This window comes from Blennius ocellaris (assembly GCF_963422515.1).
Source record: "Blennius ocellaris genome assembly, chromosome: 24".
Classification (NCBI taxonomy): Eukaryota; Metazoa; Chordata; class Actinopteri; order Blenniiformes; family Blenniidae; genus Blennius; species Blennius ocellaris.
The window spans coordinates 973,173-999,056 of record NC_137673.1 but is presented as its reverse complement, the minus strand read 5'-3'; the positions used below and the strand labels follow the sequence as shown (position 1 = coordinate 999,056).

Here is a 25,884-nt window from a genome sequence, read left to right as displayed (position 1 = left end):
TATATAACCTTTCAATTTATCTAGATAAACACACACACGTAGATATTAACTCTCTGAAAACTGAAAGTTGTGGGAAAACCATAAAGGGTTTTGTAGTTTAGTGTTGCTCACCTCAGAAGATCCACTGAACCACGACATGACCCACGTCAGATGGTGACGTCACTCAAGAACCTGAACACAGAAACAACATTTCAGAAAAACACACTCAGGTTTCATCACAGATCCAAACAAATTCAACAAGCACATGCAAACACATTTTTAGGAATTACTGTCGATGACGATGAGAAACTGAGAAACTGAGTTGGAAGCTGCACATAAATATCCTCGAGGCTAAATTAGCAAAAAAAATAAGATAATGTGTGAAATATCAGCACTAGATTATAATTCACTTTACTTATATAACTCGGCCATTCTTCCATGTTTGGTTGACTGAATTCAACTACTACTATTACCTGTTTAAACCTGAAAGAAATAGATTACAGTCAAACTTCCTGGATTAAACTCACAGTCTGATCTATGTTGATGATCCGTCACAGTTTTATGATAAACTTTCAATCATTTTTCAAAGATAATTCACTGAAATCTCAAACATTTATCATTATGGACGCTGCTGTTATTGATGAGTCGCCACCTGGTGGCCACACGTCGAAACTACAAGAAGTAAAGTTAGAATATTGGGGTCAGCATAGCACTTCCTGTTTCTCGCCATCTGGTGGCCACAAGTGGAAACTACACCATGTAAAGTTATAACGTTCGGATTAGCATAGCACTTCCGGTTAGCTCCTCGAAAGCGCAGCCTGACAAATGACGACGTAAATGTTTGAAGTTTCCGTTTTAAACAAGTTTCAGACTTGATTTGAACCTCAGAATAACTTCCTGACAGTCGGAAGTGTTTAAGGTGTGTTTGTTTCCCTCACTGTGTGCACAGGAGCGGGCGGGGCAGAGACTTGCTGACTCAAATACACACATAAACACACGCATCTGATCTAATAATGAATTTAATACGAATTTTGTGGTATTTCCAGAGTGAAACCTGGAGTTTGAGGACGTTTCTGGACGTTGGGAGTTTGTAGTTTGTCGTCAGGTGGAGTAGAAACGGGGTTTACAACCAAACAGTCACAAATCACCCGTCAGTGCTTCTGAGACGATTATAAAACAAGGTGGACATGTCGCGGCTCCACGCTGCAACATTCCTGGAATAAACTTACAATCTGCTTCATGGAGACGATCTAGCAAACATTTCTGAGAAAGTTTCCATCATTTCATGAAGATAATTCGCTCAAATCGCCACCGTTTGCTGTCCTTACCGGTGATCGTCTTGCTCTCGGGTGGTTACAGTCTATTACTGTTAGTATGCTTCCCCCTGGTGGTTACAGTCTGTTACTGCTAGTATGGCTACCCCTGGTGGTTGCAGCTTGTTACTGCTTGTCTGGCTCCCCCTGGTGGTTACAGTCTGTTACTGCTCGTATGGCTCATGCGGACCAAACTGGTAACTGCAGTTCTGTTGGCCCTCTGGTGGCTCAAGCTGGTAACCGCAGTATTAGCGCGAGTCGCCACTGCTCGCGCTCATAGCGCTGCTCGTCCTAATAGCTGCATCTAGTTCCAGTGTTCGCAGTGGCGTTCAAATCTTCACCGCCGCCGTGTGCTCGGGTCCGCTGCCCTCACAAGGTTCTTGAGGGACGGCGGAGGAAAAAAATTCATCGTTTGTTTCACAATGTTTGTAGAAATAAATACATGAATTAATACATCAAAAATAATGTTAAAATGCGACTGTAGCGTGTATTGTGTTGCGTTTAATGTCGTCCCCTATAATTATTTCCGCCATTGGAACGTCACGTTATTTTGTACAACTTTTTGGGAATTTGTAAGAATAAAATCTGGATTTTCTTTGAGAAAATTAAAGTTTAATATATATACACACACACTGTATATTTGACATTCTGGATTCCTGGTATTTACTTGGTGTTTAATGATTTAACTTAGTTCCTGGTTCAAATAAACCTCAAAAACAAGACAAATAATGTAGGATAAAGCGACCAGTGCCGCAACAAACCAATGTACATTCCAATGTACTGTTTGCACATTCCTTGTCTCTCCTTTCCTCATGTGTCCTCAAGAGCTGAATGTTACAAGTAAATTTCTCCACTGTGAGATCAATCAAGGCGTATCTTATCTTATCTTATTTACTGTTTATTTCCCTCAGAATGTTTCAGCATCTTCCTCTTGATAAGAAGCTCCTGGTGACACAGGTCAGCTGAACCTCCAGGTCCTGGGGAGGCTGCACATGGTGCAACTGACCACACTGACCATTTGTGACGTTAACAAGAAGTTTCTAGTAAATATATAATATAAAAAAAATACATATAATCATTCTGTAGGCTTTCTCTGAACAGTTGATTATTGATCTGAAGAACCTACAGATGTGGGATGAAACCTGTGAATGGCTCCAGACCAACAGTGACACAAAACACACTCAAAAGTGGTGAAATGTTGTTCTTCTGGTCCTCACCTGTGAAACACGCTGTTCAGTGTCCAACAACCGCGTCAAGAACACACAAGTCTGGTGATTCAAGTAAGAGTGAGCATGTTTTTAATATCTTAAACATCTGTGCAACATTATTCCAAATGTTACATCACTGCATGACCTGTAATGTTTCACAATATTTACATCAAACCATTAAAAATAGTCCAAACAATCTGAAAATAATGGACAAACTAACCCTAACCCACGGTAACGCAGAAAGAAAGAGCTGCACCACCAACTTCAGGCCTGTTTTCTCTCTAGTATATATTAGTGGGAATATATACTTCAATACGAACTGGAGAAATCAAATACTGACGGAGGAGGAACCAACACACACGCACGCACACACACAGACACACACACACAGAATGAACTTTACAGTCAGAAAACAATCAAATCTCCAGGTTCAGTACAAAAATACAAACAAGCACATTAAAGAAACAAAAGGTGAGAGAAGACTAAGACTGAAAGTCTCCCTTTCCAGGTTTTTTAGCGTGCACGCACACACACACACACACACACACACACACACACACACACACACACACACACACACACACACACACACACACACACACACACACACACACACACACACACACACACACACACACACACACACACACACACACACACACACACACACACACACACACACACACAGCGGCTCCACCAGGAAGTACAGTACGACGAAATGCTGCAGACGGTTGGCTGGCCAGACGATCACCTGACCTGGTTGTTGTGGTGAAAAGGGACTGGTGCTGAAATGCTTAGTGTTTCGTTTGGTTTGTGCTAAAAACTGAGGAGACGACATCCGAGGGAACAAATCAATCAGTTTGTGATGATCAAGATTCACCGTCAACAATCTTTTAGTGAAAAGCAAAAACAAAAAAAAAACCAAAGTCCTTAATGGATCAAGTGTTTCCTCACGTCCATGAGCGTCTCTTCTTGTCCAACAGAACAAAGTGTGGGACATGTTCAATGAGGAGGATGTGACCTGACGGACTCTGAACTCACTGGCAGGAGAACAAACAAAAAGAAAACATACACATACACATATAAGGCTTGAGTTCTTAACTCCTGGTAGTATTATTGCCATCTAGAATATTTGTAAAGCTTAAAATAAATATGGAGTACTGTACATCAATAATTTACATTAATAAAAATAAAGACAAACACAACAAGGCCCCAAACTGAAAGAAATACTGAGAAGTGACGTTCGTGTTCCTGTTGGTGATGCAGAGTCCGGCTGAAGCTACGCTGCGGCTGAGACGGTCTGGACATGGCTCACACACCAGAGAGCAAAAATCCCCCCACTGCAGGACCCTGTGGGCTGAGAGTGCGAGCTGGAGGCCCCTGGAGGCCCCTGGAACTCCGTGTTCACCTGCACCTCCTCTGATCAATACAGCTCCTCCAGCCTCACCTCTCGGTGTGATGCTGAGGGCGGCCGTCAGGCGAGGGGCGGGGCTTAATGACCTGCAGTAGAAGGTCGTGGGTGGAAGTACCTGAATTACGCCTCACAAGCGTCAGACAAGAGAGTAAAGTACGAGGGGTTGAGGAAATCCTTCACAAGCACCTATTAGACTGCTGGACACAAGCAGGACGTTTACTGGAGGTGAACCCAGAACCAGAACCAGAACCAGGCTCTCCTGGCGGGTTCTGCTCGCCACATCTCATCTCAGGGCCATCAGGGTCAGCCGGGGAGGATTTTCCCTTCTGCATCAAACTCACAACCAAAGAAATGAAGGTGAACAAGGAGATTGACCGGTTCGCTCCAGCCAATCACGTCTCGGCGTGGAGACGCTCAAGAGGACGTTGAAGCAGAGGAAGATTTCCCATCATGCTCTGGGGGACTCTGCTGGTAAAGTTCATTGTGTGGTCTCCACCATACAGACGGCCGTTCCCTACAAAACTAAACTAAACAGAGGTGAAGACAGAACGACGTCATATAAAAGCTTTAGGCTGAATTCTGAACCTCCTTCACGCTCAATAGAAACCAAGACATTGGTACGCTTCTTCTGCTTTGTTTTTGTACAATAAAAGATAAAATGTGCATTAGGTACGCTTGTACATGACATTGTACAATATTTACATACAATTCTTAATAGCATGAAACTTTAGGATTAACTATATACATATTGAAAATGTATCAGAAATATTTGGACTGTCTATTCTTCTTAAATATGTAAGGTAATGCTCAGAGCTCTTTTTGTTTCTTTTACTATCTTATACTAGAAAAAAATAGTTAATTCAGTGACAAATTGCAACGTTGTTGAAGTGTTTTGTGGAGGTTTGTCTCTCTACAGTCCAAACGGTTGGTTGGTTCTCCGGCACCGGCACTAGGTGGCGCCGTACGGAGGGACCGAGCGTCCTGTTAGCACCTGTTAGCGCTCAGACCAGACACCGTCTCCCAACGCCCCGGAACCACATTCACTGTTATCTGGAGATCTTTCTCCTCTTGGGCTTCGGGAGCTTCACCTGCCGGTCCCTGGCTGGGATCTGAACACACAAGGAATCAAGGTGAGGAACAAGGTGAGGAACAAGGTGAGGAATCAAGGTGAGGAATCAAGGTGAGGAACAAGGTGAGGAACAAGGTGAGGAACAAGGTGAGGAATCAAGGTGAGGAATCAAGGTGAGGAACAAGGTGAGGAACAAGGTGAGGAACAAGGTGAGGAATCAAGGTGAGGAATCAAGGTGAGGAATCAAGGTGAGGAACAAGGTGAGGAATCAAAGTGAGGAATCAAAGTGAGGAATCAAAGTGAGGAACAAGGTGAGGAATCAAAGTGAGGAATCAAAGTGAGGAATCAAAGTGAGGAATCAAGGTGAGGAACAAGGTGAGGAATCAAAGTGAGGAATCAAGGTGAAGAACAAGGTGAGGAACAAGGTGAGGAATCAAAGTGAGGAATCAAGGTGAGGAACAAGGTGAGGAATCAAAGTGAGGAACAAGGTGAGGAATCAAAGTGAGGAATCAAAGTGAGGAATCAAGGTGAGGAACAAGGTGAGGAATCAAAGTGAGGAATCAAGGTGAAGAACAAGGTGAGGAATCAAAGTGAGGAATCAAGGTGAGGAACAAGGTGAGGAATCAAGGAAGGGAATCAAAGTGAGGAATCAAGGTGAGGAACAAGGTGAGGAATCAAAGTGAGGAATCAAGGTGAGGAATCAAGGTGAGGAATCAAAGTGAGGAATCAAGGTGAGGAACAAGGTGAGGAATCAAGGAGGGGACACTCACTGTGCCCGACATCTTGTCCAGCTCGCTCATGGCCTCATGGATAGCAGCTTCCAGGTGATTATTCAGTTTCCCTGGTCTGGAAGAAAGCAGGAGAAGAAGAAACGTCAGGAGCCGGTCGACGCCGCCTGGCCTGAGGGTCCAGAGCCCCGCCCCCCTCCTACTTACTTGAGGCCTCGTTTGGCAGCGCGGTCCAGAGCCTCCAAGTCGTGGGTTAGTGTTTTCAGCTTGTCCGGCTCCACCTGCAGGAAGTTAAGGGACGTTCAGTCACAGATTCACAAAGTGACTCGTCCAGCAGGTCGTTCTCTTCTCAGTCTGATGCTCAGTGATAAACTATCCGTCACTTGTCTCGTCTAAACTCTTCCAGTGTCGGAGGATGAACCCTTTCATTTCTACAGTGACACCTGAAGAAGACGACGCTGGAGGCTAAACGACGGCGGTCTCACCTTGGCCTGCTCTCGCAGCTGCATGGCGGCGCCGTGCACCTGCTCGTCCCCGGCCAGCTTGGCGGGCCACGGTGGGAAGCCCTTCAGCTGGCCCCACACCAGCTCGCCCATGTTGAAGGTCCTGGAGCGGTAGTGCAGCAGCTCGGAGGAGGGCGAGTCGGGCTGCCGCAGGTCCTCCTCGCTGCTGAGGCTCTTGGTGTCCGAGGGGCTGGGCGCCATGCCGTTGAAGTGGCCGTTGTAGTGGCTGTAGTCTTTGGCGGTGGCCAGCGGGCCCTCCAGGCTGGTGGAGGAGCTGGGCGACTGGTCGTCCCCCGTCAGGTCCTGCCGCGGCGGTCCCAGGACGTCTCCGTAACCCCGGCTGTTGAAATGGGCGGCCACGCCGTTGATGTGGGTGCAGCGCTCCACCGTCTGCTCCAGACGCTCCTTGTAGTTGGCCGGCGTCCGGCTGCAGTTGTTAAAACGGTAACAGTCGTCCAGAAACGCCTTGTCGTGCGCCACGACCACGCCGTGGTCGGAGCCGTCGGTGGGGCAGGGCGGGGGCGGGGCCAGACTGGCGGGCCGCTCCATGCAGGGACTGCTCCTCACGTGGGTGGAGCACTCCAGGAACTCCTCGCCGCCCCAGGCGTTGTTGCTGTGGGAGTCGAAGCCGCCGCCGTGCTGCGTCTCGCCGTCCCACTGGCCTCTGGGAGTCCCGCGGCCCGGCGAGCGGAAGTAGTCGTTGGTGTCGGGCGTCTCCGGAGTGCTCTTGCCCGGATCCATGTTCTTCTGCCCTCGGCCCGGCCTCACCTGCCGCGGCCTGGTGGGCGGGGCCGACGGCTCCGCCTCCTGGTGGCCGTGCAGCACGGCGCTCACGGCCTGAGGGAGGTTGACGGGCTCCCCGATGGAGGCGGTGAAGGCACTCATGGCGCTGAGGGCGGGCACCGGGCTGGCCTGCGTGCTCCCGCTCACCGTGGTCGTGATGGTGACGTGCACGCCTTTGCTGGCGGCGTCCACCACGGCTCTGTAGATGGCGTCCACCGCCTCCGGGCCCCCGCCGGGGCCCCTGTCGGAGCCCGCCGTCCCCGCCGGAAGGCCGTCACTTTGCTCCTCCCCGAACTGCGAGTGTGGCAACATCCCCTGCTGTGATGAACACATGGTTACCAGATGCTCTCGGCGCCCCCCGGAGGCAAAACCACGAAGCTCGGCTCACCTGGTAGTTCTGGTAGAGGCAGGCCATGGAGGCGGGGGTGCCGCCGCCGCCGTCCGTGTACGAAGGGTTGTCGGAGAAATGCTGCTGTCCCTGGCAGGCCGTGTGCGGTGGCGCCCCCTGCTGCAGGGCCTGGTGGTGCACCTGGTGGTAAATCTGACCTCCGCCGGCGTTGACGTGCGACTGCAAGGCGCCCAAACCTGCACAACCACCCCAACAGGAAAAACAGGCTCAATGGACCCCTCAAGTCGAAGGACGGAGGAGAAAGTCTCCACACCTGAAACCTAATATTTTCACATTAAAATGGGGGAAAAGATTGTATTTTTTGTTAAGAATAAAAGAAAAACTAAATATTTATTTTCTAATGAGTGTAAAATATTTTGTGGTTTCCAGTTTCATTTGAATAAAATAAATGTTTTTTGAATCGCCTTTAATTGAAAAATAATAATAGTTATACTATCATTGTGTTTTCTAACAGTGAAAAGCAAAATATCGTGGTTCTTTAATTGGACATGTGGTTTTACAGCGTGTTGATGTCATATTGTCTTCATTGTGAAGAAGAAACCTGTTTTGCGGCGCTCGGTGCAACACCAAAGAAGAACATGTCGCTGACGAAGCAAAAACACGCCGTTAAAAACAGCTGCAATCGTAACAACTTAAGTGAAGAAAATTAGGCTTTGGATTATTGGTCATTTACTGCGTTTCAGCTCGTTCAGTGTGAAATCACAGCAGCATGGAGCACCAACGTGGGATGTTCCTCCACTATGTTGGATTTCACTTCCTGCTCTGGGTAACCGTCGTCTCTGAACTTGAACGCGACATGAACTTCATCAAACCCACCGCCTCCCGTGGAGCGTTGGGGAGGTGAGAGGAGCCACATGTTGACAACAAAGGAAGAAAGTTGCACGTGAGCAGCGTTCGGCCCGGAGGAGCAGATGGACGAGCTGCCAGATGCGGCGTCCGGCCACACGGGGAGCAACGTCCCCGAGAACGCCGCCAAACGCCGTCGTGTCCCCGAGAACGGCCAGCAGCCGCGTCACGCAGACAAAGACCAGCAAATACCAAACCTCAAAGGCCCTGTGTGTGTGTGTGTGTGTGTGTGTGTGTGTGTGTGTGTGTGTGTGTGTGTGTGTGTGTGTGTGTGTGTGTGTGTGTGTGTGTGTGTGTGTGTGTGTGTGTGTGTGTGTGTGTGTGTGTGTGTGTGTGTGTGAGAGAGAGAGCAGCTGGTGCGACGCTACGTAGCTGAAGGGCAGCTGTGTGTGTTCTTCACCCCCCCACCCCCCGACTCGGCCGAGCGGCCCCTCCCCCTTCCTCCGCTGCTGCTATGATATAGTGACGGCTGTTGCCGGGGGAGGTTGCCATGGGAACCAAGTGATGATTGGTGGTGCTGTCCGCTGCCAGGAAGCGTGTTGGGGGGTTGGGAGGCCTGCTGGGGGATGGGGTGGCGGTCAGCTGGGTGGCAGGAGGTGTACAATGAACTTTGGAGTATTTGTTGATGTGGGGGGGGTGGAAACAGATGGTTGGAGGATACAGCCGCCACGCCACCGACGAGGCCAGTTTAGAAGAGTTTTCACCGTTAACGTCAAACGCGTGATTGTAACCCATCGAGCTCAGCGTCTGTCGTTTTGTGGCTGTTTCACCTTCAGACGTTCACTCAGGTGGAGACGAACGTTTATTAAAGATGCACGTGAACAAGGCCTTTTCTCCTGAACGATCTGAGAACGATCTCACATCGAAACAAAGAGCAGGTTGACGACTCCACAACAAGGATTGTATATCCTTGTGTATAACGCTCACGTTCTCTCTCCCTCAGCCGACTGTCACCATTTCACTCACCTCCTGTTTACAGTGTCTGACCTCCAACCAAATGAACATCTTTCGGTCGGTGCTCTTGCAAGTTAAAAGAGAAACGAAAAACCTTCATGAGTATTTGTCACAAACATCAAGCCATTGAGCCGTCAACCCAGGTGACAGATTGATTTAGTCACCAAGCCAAAGCTGCAGCCGTACATCATGTTAGACCCTCAGTAACAACAGGTTGTTCCTCCTCCTCCACCATGTCGGCTCCGTCATACCGTGACAACTAACACTTACATGTTTAGTCACGTTTAAAGTTCCTCCAGCAGAGAATCTCTAACCAGTCCTTCCAGAAAGGAGAGATTCTGCCCAGAGAATAAAACTAAACCAGATCATTTCCTCTCATTTCAACCTGCAGGTTATCAAATCCTTCACAATAAAGTCCAGAGGCTTCCAGACAAACCATCAAACTGTTGACATTTTCTGACTGACACCATCTTTGGAAACCTGTCCCAAGGGATTGTGGGATATGAAAGATGGCGGCAGCTGCAGCCAGAATATCAAGGTTTGAAGAACCTCCAGACTTTGTCAAAGAAAAGAGTCTTGAAGCCACGACAAAGTCTGGATGTCGTGAAACTGATGGCTGAAGGTTCTTCCTCAGAGGATCCAGATGTGGAGAGATCCAGAGGACAAATAGGATATGGTGACACCAAGCCGTCAGCAAACCAGGGATGTCCCGCCAAATTAAAATGCTGGGAATACCAGTTAGTTTTAGTGTGAAGAGGAACGTCCTTCAGGAAGGTTTTTATTAGAGATGAACAACAACTAGAACTGGATCCTAAGTTTATGTTCCCAGAGGATTGTGGGAGGAAGTTGAAGTCACAGACAAGAAAGCAGATAGTTAATGTTACGTCTGAAGATGAAACCATCAGTATCATCCCACCACGTCTCTTCACCTGAACAGCTTCTGCGTCGCTTTGCAGAATGACAAGCTAAGGAGCAGCTGCTTCCAGAACGCCTGAATTTCAGTGACAGAGCGAGGAATGGAGGACGAGGGCGCCGGGTGTCCTGCTGCAGCCCTGCTGACGGAGCCATGATGAAGCATACCACGCTCCGTGTTGCAGCCCAGCAGCAGGCTGAGCCACAAACAGCAAGTCCTTTCAGTGACACACACACACACACACACACACACACACACACACACACACACACACACACACACACACACACACACACACACACACACACACACACACACACACACACACACACACACACACACACACACACACACACACACACACACACACCTAAACCCTCATCAAAGGCTTCACTCTGGTCTCTATTCAGGGTCTCTGGTTTCTATGGCGACCGGCTGGCCAGGAGAAGCCCTATCTGGGCTGCCTCCCTGACAGCGTGATGCAGATCCCATTTCCATCTTCTTACAGCCGCGACTGAAGCTGGAGAACAAATAAAACAAAGAGAAACACTGGCGGACTGACAATTAGCCGAGCGGCTGCTCATTAGCTGTGAGATGGAGGAGAGCCTCGCCGCCTGGGCTCACGGCCTGTCACCTCATCACTGCACTGTACTCCACACCCACCAGCCACAACATTAGGACCGGCTGATTTACACGGCTGTTTCTGGCCTGTGGAGCCATCAGCTGATGGACCTCCACGGGCCTGGAGCAGGACCGGAGAAGGACCGGACCACGGAGTGACACCTGGTGGTCCAGCACATCCCACAGATGCTTGGTTGGGAGACTGGAGGCTCACAGATGTTGGCGGTCTGTAGCAATGCTAAACGCTGGAGCTCCACGTTAAGATAAAACCCACATGGACTACATCAGCCACACCGTCACACTGCTCCACCGGCCCACCATGCACCCTGGTGTCTGCTATGTCCCTGGTAAGCTGAGCACACACCCTCCCACCCACGTGACGTCAGAGAGAACCTCATCGGTCACAGCTGCTCATGCTCTAGGTGGCGCTGCACGGAGTTCTGCCAGCTGACAGGCAGACCCACCAGGAGCTGCAGGAACCAGCTCATCCTCCACTGAGACACCGATTCACCCCTGACTTCACTGGAACACCTGGCCAGAGCGGCAGGTTTGGAGATGCTCTGCACCAATCAGTGGGCTTTCTGCCTCCAGCTCTGAGGACACCGTGGTCACCTGCTGCCTCATGCATCCAAATACATAAACCCTGACGGAGATAAAGCTCTATCATATCATCATAGCTGATTGTGTCTCCAGTAACTTTACTGAGAACATAAACACAGAGTTGGTACCAAAAACAACATATTCAACAGTTTTATGAATTACTCTTGCATGATGTCAAACACCATTTGAGTCAACCCTCCCACTCCCTTTGCTCAATTTACTGTGAATGATAAGATTTATACGATCCGTTTTGCTCTTGTAACCTCTCAACCAAAGGTGGAACGACAGAACAATCATGTGTTAAGATTTTAATGGCTCATGTTTGCTGCAGAACAATGCCTGGAGATTAATCACCAAATTAAATAAATGTAGCTTATTTAAATATTCACACCACATTGCAGGTAAAATGTCCATTTAAGAAGCACACAATCAAAAATAAATAACATTATTGACAAACGGAAGCTTAGTATTTTTGCAGGTGTCAAACAGTGAGTGAGTAGATGTGGTGGCGTCCTGATATCTCACCTGCTTCGGAGATGGTCTGCGTACAACTGCCCTCCCCTCCTCCGTGTGTCAGCACCATGTTAGTCCGCCCCAGGCTGTGGAGCTGAGAGGGGTGAGGGCCAGGATGGGACAGGGGTGGGGGGTTGGTGTTGGGACGTCCCAGCGGCATGCCGCCCGGCCCCATGGGCCCACAGCTACTCATGGAGGAGGCCTGCATCTGGGCCATCATGTCAGGGTACTGGCCTGGCCGAGGGCCCAGGTGACCCTGGGACGAGTCCATGTTCTGGCAGTGCTGCATGGGATCTCCTGGACCCCGCAGCCTCTGCTGGACCAGGAGGTTCTGCTGGGGGCCCAGAGGGCCCATGCCCGAGGCGTCGTTGTAGTGTAGTGGCGGAGCTCCTTGAGACACGGGGCCGGAGCCGAGGCCCGGACGATGGCTGGTCCCGGCCAGGTTGTGAGAACTCTGGCTGCTCATGGACTGGAGGAGCTGGGCCATGGAGGTGTTGGGGTGAAGGGTTCCCAGTCTGCCCACTTTGCGCAGCTGCTCAGTGGCGCTGGGCCCCGCCATGTGGCTTCCTGCCATGACTGGTTTGTTGAGCATGCTGTAGACCATGTTGCTGCTGCTGTCGTGGTTCACAGCGGCGCTACTGACCGGCTGCTTCCGTTTGCGCATGGGGTCCCTCTGCTGGGCCATGAGCTTGTCCCGGAGCGCCGCCCGGCCACTCTGGCCCTCGGGGCTGTTCAGCAGCATGGTGGAATTTGGCGGGAGCATGGGGTTTAAAGTGCTGGGTCCATCCATGCCTCGAGGGCCACTCATAGAACCCGGGGGCCCGCCACCCCCGGCGTTGCCTCCGCCACCTGCCCCCATGCCGGACATAGAAACACCGGCGGCCATGCCGGCAGCGCTGTTGCCAGAAGCGCCGAGTTTGTTTTGATTTGCTAGCTGTGCTTTGGCTGCGGCAGACAGGAGACTGCTGGCCGGGAAGGAAGCGGCATTCTGTTGGTTGAGAATCTGGTTGAGGGGCATCCCTAACAGTCCTGGGTGGCCCTTCTGGGAAGCGCTGGGGGTGGCCATAGAGGATGATGAAGACGAGGAAGAAGTGGGGGAGTACATGGGGTTACTGTGCTGTTGGGAGTTTCCCATCCCGGGCAGCAGCTGGGAGTCTTTGTACTGGTGGAGAGAGTCCGTCTTGTTGGTGGAGGGGCTGGAGGGCATGGCCGGGCGTGGAGATCCCATCGCTGACCGGGGGGACCGGGGAGGAACCTTCATCGTACCGCAGGGGGCCTGGTGCCCCGAGGGCATTGCAAAGTTTCCATGGTCAGACGAGGTGGAGGATGAACGTGAACGATGGGGGGAGGCCTCCATCCTCCCCAGCGCCGGCCCGGCCATGTGGACGGGGGACGTGACGGGGGAGGGAGACATAGAGGAAACCGGACCGCCTTGCTGAGTTCTTTGAACGTGGCCGCCGTGCCCCACGGGCCCCGGCTTCACGGTGGGTAAAGGGAGGTTGCTTGGTAAGGGAACGATGGCGGGAGGGGGGATGTTTACATTCAACATTGGTACCTGAGAGTGGATGCTCGGCTGGAAGTTGACGGGGTTTGGAGGATTATTGGAGGGCTGGTTGACTAGTTTGCTGGGGATGGGGTCCAGAATGCCTAAGGGGTCCTTTTCAGAGGTCAGCTGCCTCTTCTGAAGGGCACAGGATGGTGGTATGGAGGAAGGGGGTGGGACAGGATGCACGGGGGGCTGCGCTTTATGGTGAAACGCTGCACGAGGCATATCCATGCCCGGGGGGAAGTTTCCCCGCGGCATGTTCATGTTCATGACGGGGCTTTTGGCTGTAGCCGTTGGGGAGAGGGGCGTGCTAGTCCTTCCTGTCATGGCACAGGATGGCTGGCCAGCAGGGGAGCCATGGAGCATCACACTGGGTGGGGAAAGAGGCGTCCTCGTGTTCCCATGGAGAGAAGCTGAGCCTGGGCTCCCACCTCCTGGAAAACCACAAGGATTGGTCCTTGGAAAGCCTTCAGGGCTCCCCAAAGCGTCCGCGCCGGGAGACTGCGAGCCCTCTCCAAACAGCTTAGCACCGGAGGGCGGTGGGCTCAACATGCCCCCGTACCCAGCTCGGTAGGGGGATTTCGGACCTGGTTCTCCACTTAACAACCTCTGTGGCCGGGAATACCCCGAGTACAGCTCCGGCTGCTGGGCTCCACCCATCTCCTGGGGCGGATACAGCCGCTGCTGCTGCCCGGCGGCCATCATCATCTTGAAGGGATTCTTGCAGTCGGGGCCGGCAGCGCTGGGCAGGCCATCGTGAGGTTTAGTCCTTATTGCTCGTTGACTTGTTGAATGCACAGAAACCACGGATGAAGAACCTGAAGGGCAAACAAAGCATGTTTGAGTTGAAGAGTTGCAGGACAAGAAGTGCAGTAATATTTCTGAGTATTGTCATGATGAGATACATATTTATAATAATGTAGAAAAGATCAATCTGATGATCAATGATATTGATTGTATGTCATTGTGCTTTAATATTATGCTCCTTTTCTTGCCATTGTTCCAGTGCTGTTATATTGTAGATTATCATTAGATTAGAAAATAAAGTGACAAATGTTATTCGTCCAGGTCCAGAATGACCACGGATCACTTTCAGGTCTGTGACTCCTCAAAATGCTCAATGTCACTTCTGATCTGTTCAAATGGTGACGTTTGTTTATTGTAGTGACTTACATCAGTTTGAACAAACCTCCCCACCGTGGGTTAAATATGGTAGAATCAGTGAAGTATAAAGAATGTGATCTAACAGATCTTTAGCTGGACAGAGAAGCTTCTGGATAGTTTGATTTGGAAGTTTTATGTTATATTTGAGGTTTCCAGCTAATTGTGTCCTCAATTATTCCTCCTAGAAACATGTATTGCATCACTTTCCATTGGTCTGATTATTCACTGTGCATTTTTCCAAGAATCAAGATTTTATTTTTAAAATACATTTCATGATTTTATTGATCAAACCATAGATTAATTTTCTTTCACTCTGAGGTTATTCAATCCAAAAGCTGCTACAAATCCTCACCATCGACACACAATACTGGAGTTCAGTCAGTTCTGTGCGTGAGGATATTGGGATCACCATAAACTGGAAACAGATTGTGCAGCACAACTAGGAACTGCAACAGTCATTGTGAAATACATGGATTCAGGTAAAAACATGTATTCATGTTCATTTCATGAATCCATGAAAAACAGAAAATCCCTGATGTGTGGTGAATTATCACCAGTTATTCTGCTATTTTGAATTAGTTTGTGTGATCGTTGGTGTTTATTTCAGTTCATCTCAACATGTCAGAGTCTTCTGAAGTAATCAGAGTAGTACCAAGTACTTTAGATGTGTTTATACCTCCTCCTGGACTGGTCAGAGCCAGAGGCGGGTGCGTCTCCATGCTTCTGTGCAGCGTGGCCACGGCCAGCAGCTTCCTCTTGTGGATGCAGAGTTTGGTGACGTCTTCATCTGCCTTCACGTCCTCCGCTGTCCTCTGCTTGACGGCGGCCCCGGGGTCGAAGTTGAACACCTGAGGTTAAAAAGAAAACAGTACTGTCCTCACTCTTCCTGTAGGCAGCTTCACCAACCACACCCTGGTGTGTACGGAGCAGGTCTCTGCACGGACCAGGTCTCTGCACGGAGCAGGTCTCTGCACGGACCAGGTCTCTGCACGGAGCAGGTCTCTGCACGGACCAGGTCTCTGCACGGACCAGGTCTCTGCACGGAGCAGGTCTCTGCACGGACCAGGTCTCTGCACAGGCTTTATCTCACATCTCAGGACAGTCAAGGAGTCAAACCTCTGCTTCCTCTTCAGTCTATTTGTCACATGCAGTTTGGGAAAGTCGAGGAGAGTATCAGGAGTCCTGGTTTGACTGAAACACGTCAATAATCATAATAATCACTATGTCCATTCATGCTGGTACTGATGGAAACTTCTAACAACACATGGGGCATCAGTTGGTTGTGTACGTATAAATAAAGGGCTGACAAGAAATGAGCCTGTTTGGAGTGTAAAGAATGCAGAGAGGGTTTCACTCAGCAATATGTGAAATAGGTAATAATGTTCTGGTCCAGCTGACACGGAGAGTCAGGGACTAATTCAGCAGCAAGAAGCCCAGTCGATGAGATTACGAGATATATGATAGAAAACTTCAAAGTGTTGTCTCTTAATCTATTTTACTACATGCACCCACATCCAGACACTCTGGATTACACTGAAATCATTCACCTTTATTTATGGAGGGACACAATAATGAATCAAGTGGAAACATATCTAAACAGCAGTGGAATCTATTTCTACTCTTTACTCCACGGTGCGTTGGGTATTACACAGCTTGTTTGTGGCTGGACTCAATGACTGCAAAAATCCACTTCCTGCTTCCTGCTCATTTGAAGTCGTCTGGATTTCAGAAAGGTTATTTACATCCAAATGAGGCAACAGTGACCACCAGACCTGGACCAGAGGAGGTCTGGCGGTCTCCACCAGACCTGGACCAGAGGAGGTGTGGCGGTCTCAGGATTGGTCTAAAAACCAGGAGAGCTTGAGTCCATCATGCCTGGTTCTGATGATCCAGGTGTGCAGGAGGAAACTCCAGTCTACCTGAGGATGTTCCTGTTCTGATGGAGAGTCCAGCACCTGCAGGGGGCGTGGCCTCTCTGGAGATCCTCTCATGTTGGACTGAGGGGATCCACGCACGTTTCGAGGAGATCCCAGTCTGGATCATTGATTTTAAATTGTACCTGAGAGGTTAGAGCTCCTTTCGTCAACGGCACTGGGCAGACCAGCCCTCAGCTCAGTGAGACAGAGACAGAGACAGAGACAGAGACAGAGACAGAGACAGAGAGAGAGAGAGAGAGAGAGAGAGAGAGTACCTTGTGGAGGATGAGTGGGCACTCCAGACCGCACTTGCAGGTTCCATCTGTCAGTAGGTAGGTCTTCACCTGGTCCAGGCTGGACAGCAGCGAGCCGCTGGGGCTGCGCACACACGCACGCACGCACGCACAGACACACAGACACACACACACACACACACAGACACACGCACACGCACACACACACACAGGTGTGTGAGCAGCTCCTCCAGGTAATCAAAGAGTCAAACCCTCCCTCCCCTCCAGGTAGAACACCTCGGACCACACGGGCCACAGCCTTCATTCTAAACATCTCAGCTCACAGTGTTTCACCTAGTTGGTGGCAGTAAAAGGAGAAATTAGCATAATGCAAATGTGAAGGTGAGTTCAGGTAGTGGGGGGGGGGGGGGGGGGGGGGGGGGTCCAGGTAGACTGAATAAAGCCCCCATTAAAAGTGTCCAGTGATGAAGAGCAACAGTCTGCAGCTCCCATCAAACAATAACATGGTTCCTGAACAAAACACTGGCTGACTCATCATCCATCTCCTCTTCCCCTGTAGCCAGCACACTCTCTTTTTCTTTTCCCCAGCAGTCCCCCCCCCCCCCCTCCAACCCCCCAGTGTAGGGTTAGTCTCTGGTCAGTAAACACCAGTGAGCAGTGACAGTATCAGGCCACGGTCACACAAGTAGACAGGATTCCTTCCAACACCCAAAATAAACCGCAGACTGCTTCGCTTCATTGAGGCTGCAAGAAACATGCAATACCGACCGACACCTCCTCCCTCCCTCCTCCCTCCTACACCTCCGCCCTCCTGCCTACACCACCTGATCAGTCCAACTAGCTCCTTTCACAGTTACTATCAAAGGTGAAGGAGAAGCCAGCAGCTTCCTCCCAGAGTTCAGGACTTTTGGTCAGTGGTCGATGCCGTCAACGTGTTTCTGTTCATCTCCTGGAAAGACGAGCAGGTAGAAACTCCACCTGAACACGACTCCAACCTTCCTTCACATCATCACTGATTTCATGACTTTTTGTTCGTCACTTTTTATTTTTTTCACCGTTTAATGCTTCATGTCTTTTTCATTCCAACGTTGCATTTAGTGTTTTCTTGTCCAGTAACTGGGTCGACCTCATAATTCAATTAACCTGCTTCACAAATGAAGTCTGACTTATTGATCATTTTGAAACCAGTTTAGAAGAAACCAGAGGTATTGAGTAAAATGTAATAATCATGAAGAGAATCATCTGCTGCTGCCAGTTAACCAGGTGACTGTCACTGTGGCTGGTTGAGGACCTGGAGAGGAGCCTTTGGTTTCCCTCAGGCAGACGCCATGGTGGCGCCGGAACGTGTCCTACCTTATGTACATGACCCCTCCTCCGTGCTCCGCCCTGCGCTGCCAGCCAATGGGAACCTGGACAGGGACGGCCGGCCTGTCGTGTCCCACCTCACACTCCTTTCCGCCATTCATTGCTCCACCGGTTTTACGCTCAACACCTCACAGGGACAGATATCAGACATCAACCAGTGTCTCCACAACACATGTCATGTTCCAAAGCCGTGGTGGAGGTGGTGGCAGGGTGGAGTCGAGGGCCGGGGCTCTGACGTGGGGCTCTTGGGTGGAGTGTCGGGTGGAGGGTGGGCCGGGTGAGGCGAGCTCACAGCGGACCCTACCCGTTGAGCTGCTTCATGGCGGCGGTGCTGAACGGCGCCTGGACTTCCATTACTGGGCGCTGTCGTCCAGAGCCATCCGAGCCGGGAAGCTGCTGCTGGGGGGGGCGAGGGGGGGGCGGTCAGAGCACGGTCAAGGTCCTGGATGATCACGCTACTGCCACTTGGTCCTTCACTTCCTCAGTCCAGATACATGACGGACGTTCAACATCTTGGCTCCCGAACACCGCTGGGTCGTGGTCTTCCCACGGTTCCTGTGGGGCAGACAGACACATCAATGGACAGAAAGGCACAATTCATTGTTGATCAGTTTCAATGTTCTGCTGAAAACCCTGTAGTGCACAACATAAGGTTTTTTCCAGGTGAATTCAAATACATGGCTGCAGCTTTCACAGTTCAGTCGGGGTGAATTTTCTGCAGTCAAATCTACTGAACATTATGAAATCCACTTAACACAGAAGAGCCGCTAAAAAGACCTACAAGACTGCTGGACAATATCATTTATACTTCATGTGACGCAAAGTCTGTTCATGTAAAGCTTTAAACCTTCATTACCTAACAATATGAAACAGAAAACTGCCAATTAAGACTCACATTAACACCAAGACGCAGCCATAAAGACAGACTACAGAAGGCAGGGGTGTTGGAGGGAGACTTTAAATCTGCTGGTCTTCATTTCCCTGTGGGATGAATAAAGTATTTTCTTTTCTATTGTGATGCCTTGCAGTTTGATTACTGCAACACTCTGGATGTTTATGATAGCTGCTGCACCAATGGGACAATATTTCACAATTATCTAGAACTGAAACTGAACTGGGACGCACAGAGCCAGACGTGTCTCTTTCTGAACCTTTTTTAAATTAAAATAAGAAGCACAGCATCAAAACAGCGTGTCTGTATCAGACAGCTCCATCTGAGGAACTAACAGTGAGTTTCCGACCTCCTCCGCTCATGAAGAGCTAAAACCCAGCGGAGCTGCTAAACCGGGCTGAGTCTGGCCTGCGAGTGATGGAGCTCCACCTAAAGCCTCCGATCAGCCGCCGCCACTGCCACTGCTGACTCATAACGGCCTGGGAGCTGCTGACGCCACAGAGGAAGAGGCGAGCAGCACAGGAAAATAAAGAAGAAATAAACAAACAGGAGGGCAGTTTGACTGCATGTTCATGAGGAAATGTGCAGCAGTGACTGTCACACCACGTCTCCTCAGGACAGGTAGGTGGCATCGCCGCACCATTACTTCTGTTTGGGAGAATCACAAACAACACAAGAACATCACTTCTGCTGCTGGAGCAAAATTAGCAAGTCTTTTGTTTTCAGGTTGAAGATGACTGTGGCCATGACAAACGCTTGTATTTGGAGATTCATTGTCTTGAGACGCGCAGCAGCGTGTTGATCAAGTCTCACTGAAGACGTCATTACATTTACACAGGTACCCGAGACTAAACCTTTTCAACTTAACCTTTGGAAATGCAACTCACTGAAGCCGCCACCATTCTAATGTGATATACATCTCAATTTATCCGTTTTACTGCCAGCCACGACCCGCCATTTCCAGACCCCACAACTAGTGCACCCAAATGAAACCTCATACTGACGTCTCGCCTCCGCCTGCAGGAGGACAGCTCCACAAACTACTGGCCTGGTTGATAAAACCAGCCGAAGCAGTTCTTTCTGCAAAAGAAGCAGCAGTGATGAACAGCCAAGTGTTTAGGAGCTTTTCATCGTTCGTGTGTTGAGCTTGTCCGCAAACACCTCGACAAACGGATGACCAAATATTCTGCCGACCTTCACGTCATTTCTATCAAGCTTTATGTTCTCAGTTTTAATGTTCTGGTCCCAACGACACACCAACCTGCGGCCACGGGCCGTCTTTACCGTACTGCTGTACAACCTGATAACAACAAAAGTTCATGCATTCTACTCAATAAAAAGTGTGGAGTTTTACTATAAGGTGTGTTCGTACAAGGCTTTTTTAATATAGAGTTATTAAACCAGGATCATTCCAATATTTGTGAAGGTAACAAAGGTTCTAAACCTGAAGGCCAACAGACCACTGCTAAATAGGATGAAAATAACTGACATTTTGTACGTTAAATGTATTATTTCAACACACTTGTTTTTATTCTATTCTATAGAGGGGAAATTCCTTGTGGGAGGAAACCGGAGTACCCATGTGGCCATGTCATATTTTGACATACAAAGCAGTAATAAAGTAATCACAGCTGATGTCACCAGCTTCTATTCATATCAATGAGAACAAATAAAAACCTTTCATATACAGACAAAAGTAACAGCAGCCTTAGATGCTACAAGTACACAGACATTAGTAAGGAGATCAGTCCTGAACCCGGCTGTCGTGGTACGAGTGGATTTAGCTTATAATTGCGTTTCCTGCAGGACTGGCTGCCATGATGTGGGCAGTATGGACGTGGCTTCAACAAGCCACACGCTGCATTTCACTGCAGCATTTCAAAAGACACCAACACGTCAAATACAAGGGGTCTCGACCAATATAATGAGCCTCTCTCACACTACGACACACACGGACCAGTTGCCTATTTAAACTATTAGATCTGAGCATTATACAAAGCTTAGAGCTGGTAACGCATTAGATCTGCCACCAAAACCTCAATTCCACTGTTGGACTCTTTCTTTCCACACGTAGTGGGAATGTGAATAATGGTGAATAAAGAAGATCCACGTTTCATGACGGAGAACACAGTTCCTGCCTTCTGCAGCATTCAGAGCCTGGAGATTCTGAAGATAAACTCCAGTCATTTCACGGTGTCTTTCTCAGAAATTTTACCCAGTTTGACTGTGGAATAAATGATGAATGTGGAAGTAGATCACTGATAAACCTGAGGTTAAAACATCCCTCGGTGTAATTCAGTCTGGATACGCTTGCGTGAGACAAATGTCTTCAATAAATGCAGAGTCACTGAAGTCTCAGATTTAAGAGCAGACTGGAGGAATGCTGCATGTTTTACATTTGGGGCAATAAAATCAGACACACTGACATATCTGAAAAAGCAAAGTCAACAACGTTCGTTGAAATGGAAAATGCTGCATGAGAAAAAAACGTGTTCTGGCCAGGTTGGCACAAGTTGGAGCTTCATCCAGCAACAAACCTCTTCCAGGAAACAGGCTGCAGGAATATGTACTCAACTCCAGAAGAAAGGAAAGAAATCACTCAGAATGACACAGAGCCACAGCCAGAGATCAGTGGTCCATCCAGGATGGCAGCGTATGTTCATGAAAGTGTCTCAAAGTGTGAGTTTTATAGACGGAAGCAGCTCGGGTGCACTTCATGACATGGTCAGGATGGTGTTGTGGAGTTCAGTCTGACTGGGAGAACCGTTTTCACACGCCGGTCATTTCTAAATGTCTCACCTCCTCATGATGAGAAACTGTGATCCACTGGCTGCTGTGGCAGCTGGTCACCTTCACTAACTCACTCCTGATTCACTTAACAAAACATGGAAGTGACGACGACCAGAGGCCTGTCCAAACAGTTGGACGTCTTCACCTCAGCCCACGTCAATGGAAGGACTTGAGTCTCGCTGGGAGCCACATGAATAAAGCCAATTAGAGGAGATAACAGCCATCGGGCGGCTGGTTTGGGATCTGTAAAATCAAGAACCGCAAGAACCGGCTGATAACAAATGGTTGACCAGAGAGATGCCTCACAGCAGTCCTGTCTGAGTGCGATAGAAGCAGTGATTCATTCGTTCACCACTAAACTCCATATTCTGTACACACAGATAAAGCCTGAATTCAGATCCTGCTGATACAAAGAGGCAGATTACAAGAAGCAGTGCAAATTATTTCGGGTGCATTCAAAGGACAGCAAGGAAAAAATAAATCTAAAGATGCAATGGACTTACATTAGACGGTGAAACCTGTTGTGAACGTCTTATTTACCATTTGGAGAGATGAAATTAGCAGATACAATGAAAGATGGAACACCAAATCGTTGTCACTACATGGAAATACTGTTTTCTGTGGCTTTATAACTGGACAGGCCAGCTCTTTTCCCCGAGCTGGAGTTTGTTTATAACCGAGAGCCTCGTGAAGATCAGCGTTGTCACGGAGAAGCACCAACATTGAAACTTTCAGTACAAAGTTCCCAGTCTGGAGCCATTCAGATGATTTCAGGTTCAAAAGTGGGAAGTTCCCACGTCCGGATTGGAAAACAATCCGATAGAATTTGTCTCAATACATAGTTGTTACTCGTGAACTGGGCCAACAGAAGCCTGATACTGAGCCAACAGGGCGCTCAAGTTCAACAGCGTTCAGACAGTTTACCATTCTGAAGTGGGAACTTCCCACTGAGCAATGGGACAAACCTCTGATGTGGACGTTGCTGTGAAGCTGTAAAGGCTGGAGTAGCAACGTCTGGTTCATCCATGACAGTTATTTCTCCTGGAGATGCACACAGAGTCTCTGCTGCTACTCATCAACACATTTCCAATGTTTGGCAAAGTGATTCAAATGTCTGGAATCACGGTCAGTGTGGTTCTAAAGTCCACCTGGAAGAAACGCCCACAATAAGAGGTGGCCATGTTGGATCACAGGCAGAGATGCTGCTGCTCATCTCATGCGAAGACTACAACGAGACACACGACATGAACGTCTACATCACACGTGTTGAACTCCGGTCCTCGAGGGCTGCAGCCCTGCACGATTTGGATGTGTCCCTGCTTCCACACAGCTGATTGCAATGAGCAGCTCCATTTCTGGCTTTGTGCTGAACTTGGTGATGAAGCATCAGGACATTCAGTGGAGGGAGACGTGGAAAACATGCAGAGCTTCAGCCCTTGAGGATCTGAGTTTGACACCCCTGGTCTACATGGACATGAGAGAGCTACAAACAGGACTGAGAGGACGGGACTTATGGTGGGGACCTGCTAGATGGAGGACTTATAGTGGAGAACTGGTAGATGGAGGACTTATGATGGAGACCTGCTAGATGGAGGACTTATGATGGAGACCTGGTAGCAGCTGCAGCTATCCAGGACCAAAACAATCAGACGTTAGATAATGAGCATGGAGCCATCAGCCAGGCTGCTCGTCTACCGGACCAGAAAGCTCCAACAGCCCGGTTACAGCCGATGGAGGCCAAGAGAGCAGGCCCGGGTCCAGAGGAAAGAGGAGCCCGGTCTGTCCTCCTGCTGATGCCGTGGAGCTCCGGAGGAGCAGCTCCACGGAGCCGTTACGACCGAGCTGCTCCACGGAGCGTCAGCTGTCCGGTTACCGTCAGTTAGCCTGTTAGCCAGTTAGCCTGTTGTAACGAACATGAACCAGGCTCCGAGCTCGGCTCCATTTAAAACCTTGTAACAGCTCCCCGGTGAGCCGGAGCCGGAGCCGCACACGCCGAAGCCCCTCGGCCCACCTCTCCCCCTCAGATGGTCGAAGGAGGACGGCAGCCCCGGCTTGGTTCGGGTCCGGGGCCGAGGCGGCGGAGCAGGCCGCGACCAGGCCGGGTTAGCTACAGCTAGCACGGATAGCCTAGCATGCTAAGAGCCGAGCCAAGCAGCGAAGAAGAAGACAGAGACGCTTCTCAGCCGCTAACGTCAAATCACACCGCGAACTGCACGCTACAGCCCGGCCGGCCTGCACGATGCCTATCCGTGCTCAAACCGTACAATATCCGCGCAACCGTGCGAGTGTGAGCTGTAGAAAAATAGCAATTAGAAGCCTACCCATTAGTTCTTCCTCTGCTGGTTCTCCTACACTGGAGACTGGAAATGATGGAGAGCCGCACTGCGCAGGCGCGGCAGGGTAGCCAGCAGATGGGAGAGGTGATGCATGTTTTGTCCAGGGCGCACATCCCTGAGCATCTTCAAAGTTTACCTCACCTTTTACTACAGCATCCCCGAGCTGTGCATGCTCCAAACTAACCTTAACCTTAACTTTAACTAACCTTTTACTACAGCATCCCCGAGCTGTGCATGCTCGAAACTAACCTTAACTTTAACTAACTTGGTCGCTCACAGAGCCTCAGCCTCCAGAGATGGTTCAGGTGTTCCAGCAGAGCCTGACACTAATAAAAACCATCCATTGTTTCATTTTCCGAAACAACAAACACCACAATCTACAGGTGCATCTGCAAAAAAAGTGTTGTTAAATCAGTTATATTTGCAAACTAAGATTATTAAGAGGCAAATCAAACAAGCTTGAAATAAGTCAAATTTTTCCATTAAATATTTGAACATACAACCTTTCTACTGGATGTTAATATTTTAGATGGTCCACTATGTCTCTGAAGGAAAAGATATTTGTTTAAAAATCATTTAAATTGAGGTGAATTACAACTTATACATAAGTTATAAGTATTGATTAGACATATAATTAAAAAGAAGTGTTCCAAAACTGAGTAAATCAGATAAACTGCAGTATTGTTGCTCACATATCCAAAGTCAACGCTGTTAGTGTGTGATTCTTTGGTTTGGAAAGTTTTTGGTTGAAGGAGATTTTCCTTTATCTTCCACTTCTTCAAATAAAATACAATTAAACTGTCAATAAACTTACAAATCATTCTATTCCATTCTATTCTATTCTATTCTATACTATTCTATTCTATTCTATTCTTTACCAGAAAAACACTATTTAATCTTTTGCTGTCAAACGTTTTCTGATCTCGTAAGACATCAAGAAAGAGAACATCTTCTGAAATAAGTGGAGAAACAGGAAATACATACACGTAATGCTCCAATATTTAAAACAATTTATTAATGGAAAGAGTTACAAGATAGCTAACTTAACTTGTAATATTCCCAAAGACATAATTTATTTATTATTATTTAATTGGAGGTTATTGTTATTGTGTGATATTGATGAGTTGTAATGTGGTAAAATGATGCTATGAGGTGCAACAATCATAATGAATTACATAGATTAGTGTAATTAATCAGCAAAAATATGTGAATATTAGTGAGAAACATGTTAAAACGTACATAAATATGACCATGAAACCTCTGGAGAAGGAAAGTTAACACACCAAAAGGGCCTAATGTGGTTATTTCTTCTAATTCTACATTTTGTGACAGAAACATTGAAAAGCCCAGCGGCACTGAAGCAACAACATGCTGAGAAAAATAAAACATAAAGTCCATGAAAGGCCAGAGATTCAGTCAAGGGAGGCGAAAAGGAGATGCAATGCTTGAATTTAGTCCTGAAGGTCAGAACTGAGGAGACGTTAAATGAATTGGGTGTAAACGGGACGCTTGGCCTGTTTTTAAGGGCAAACACTGGAGATGAATACGTGAGAGGAAAGTCATATTTCAGAATAATGTGACAGGATAAACATGAGCCGTGACTGGGAGACGATTTCTGAGTTATCTGGTAGTTTGTTGTGCTTTTTCCTTCACTCAACCAGAAGAGGAGCCACATGTTTCTGTTTCCCCGTGGAGAGAAAGTGTCCTTCATGCTGTTCTATCAAACCACTGAAGCACAGTCCTGCCTTCAAACTAGCTCAATTACATT

At 48.7% G+C, this 25,884-nt stretch overlaps 1 protein-coding gene across 1 annotated transcript; it reads right to left on the bottom strand.

Moving 5' to 3' along the window:
- Positions 1-2,578: 2,578 nt before the first annotated feature.
- mbd5 (methyl-CpG binding domain protein 5) lies at positions 2,579-24,130 on the bottom strand. The gene is made up of 10 exons (XM_080520061.1): positions 24,102-24,130; positions 18,087-18,653; positions 16,755-16,857; positions 15,240-15,411; positions 11,866-14,217; positions 7,386-7,582; positions 6,197-7,315; positions 5,919-5,992; positions 5,754-5,829; positions 2,579-5,023 (listed from the first exon to the last, which is right to left on the bottom strand). Exons 2-10 carry the CDS (start codon positions 18,197-18,199, stop codon positions 4,961-4,963), a joined length of 4,269 nt encoding a protein of 1,422 aa, XP_080376187.1. The 5' UTR covers positions 18,200-18,653; positions 24,102-24,130; the 3' UTR covers positions 2,579-4,960.
- Between the last annotated feature and the right edge of the window lie 1,754 nt (positions 24,131-25,884).

What these genes read in the sequence shown, in the direction of transcription:
- mbd5 (XM_080520061.1), bottom strand. Translation starts at nt 18,199, where the DNA reads ATGAATGGCGGAAAGGAGTGTGAGGTGGGACACGACAGGCCGGCCGTC. An exon ending in TCTGACCAGTCCAGGAGGAG is followed by an intron (nt 14,218 to 15,239) that starts GTATAAACACAT and finishes TTTGCCCTTCAG; the next exon opens with GTTCTTCATCCGTGGTTTCT. An exon ending in GCTGCCAAACGAGGCCTCAA is followed by an intron (nt 5,830 to 5,918) that starts GTAAGTAGGAGG and finishes GCTTTCTTCCAG; the next exon opens with ACCAGGGAAACTGAATAATC.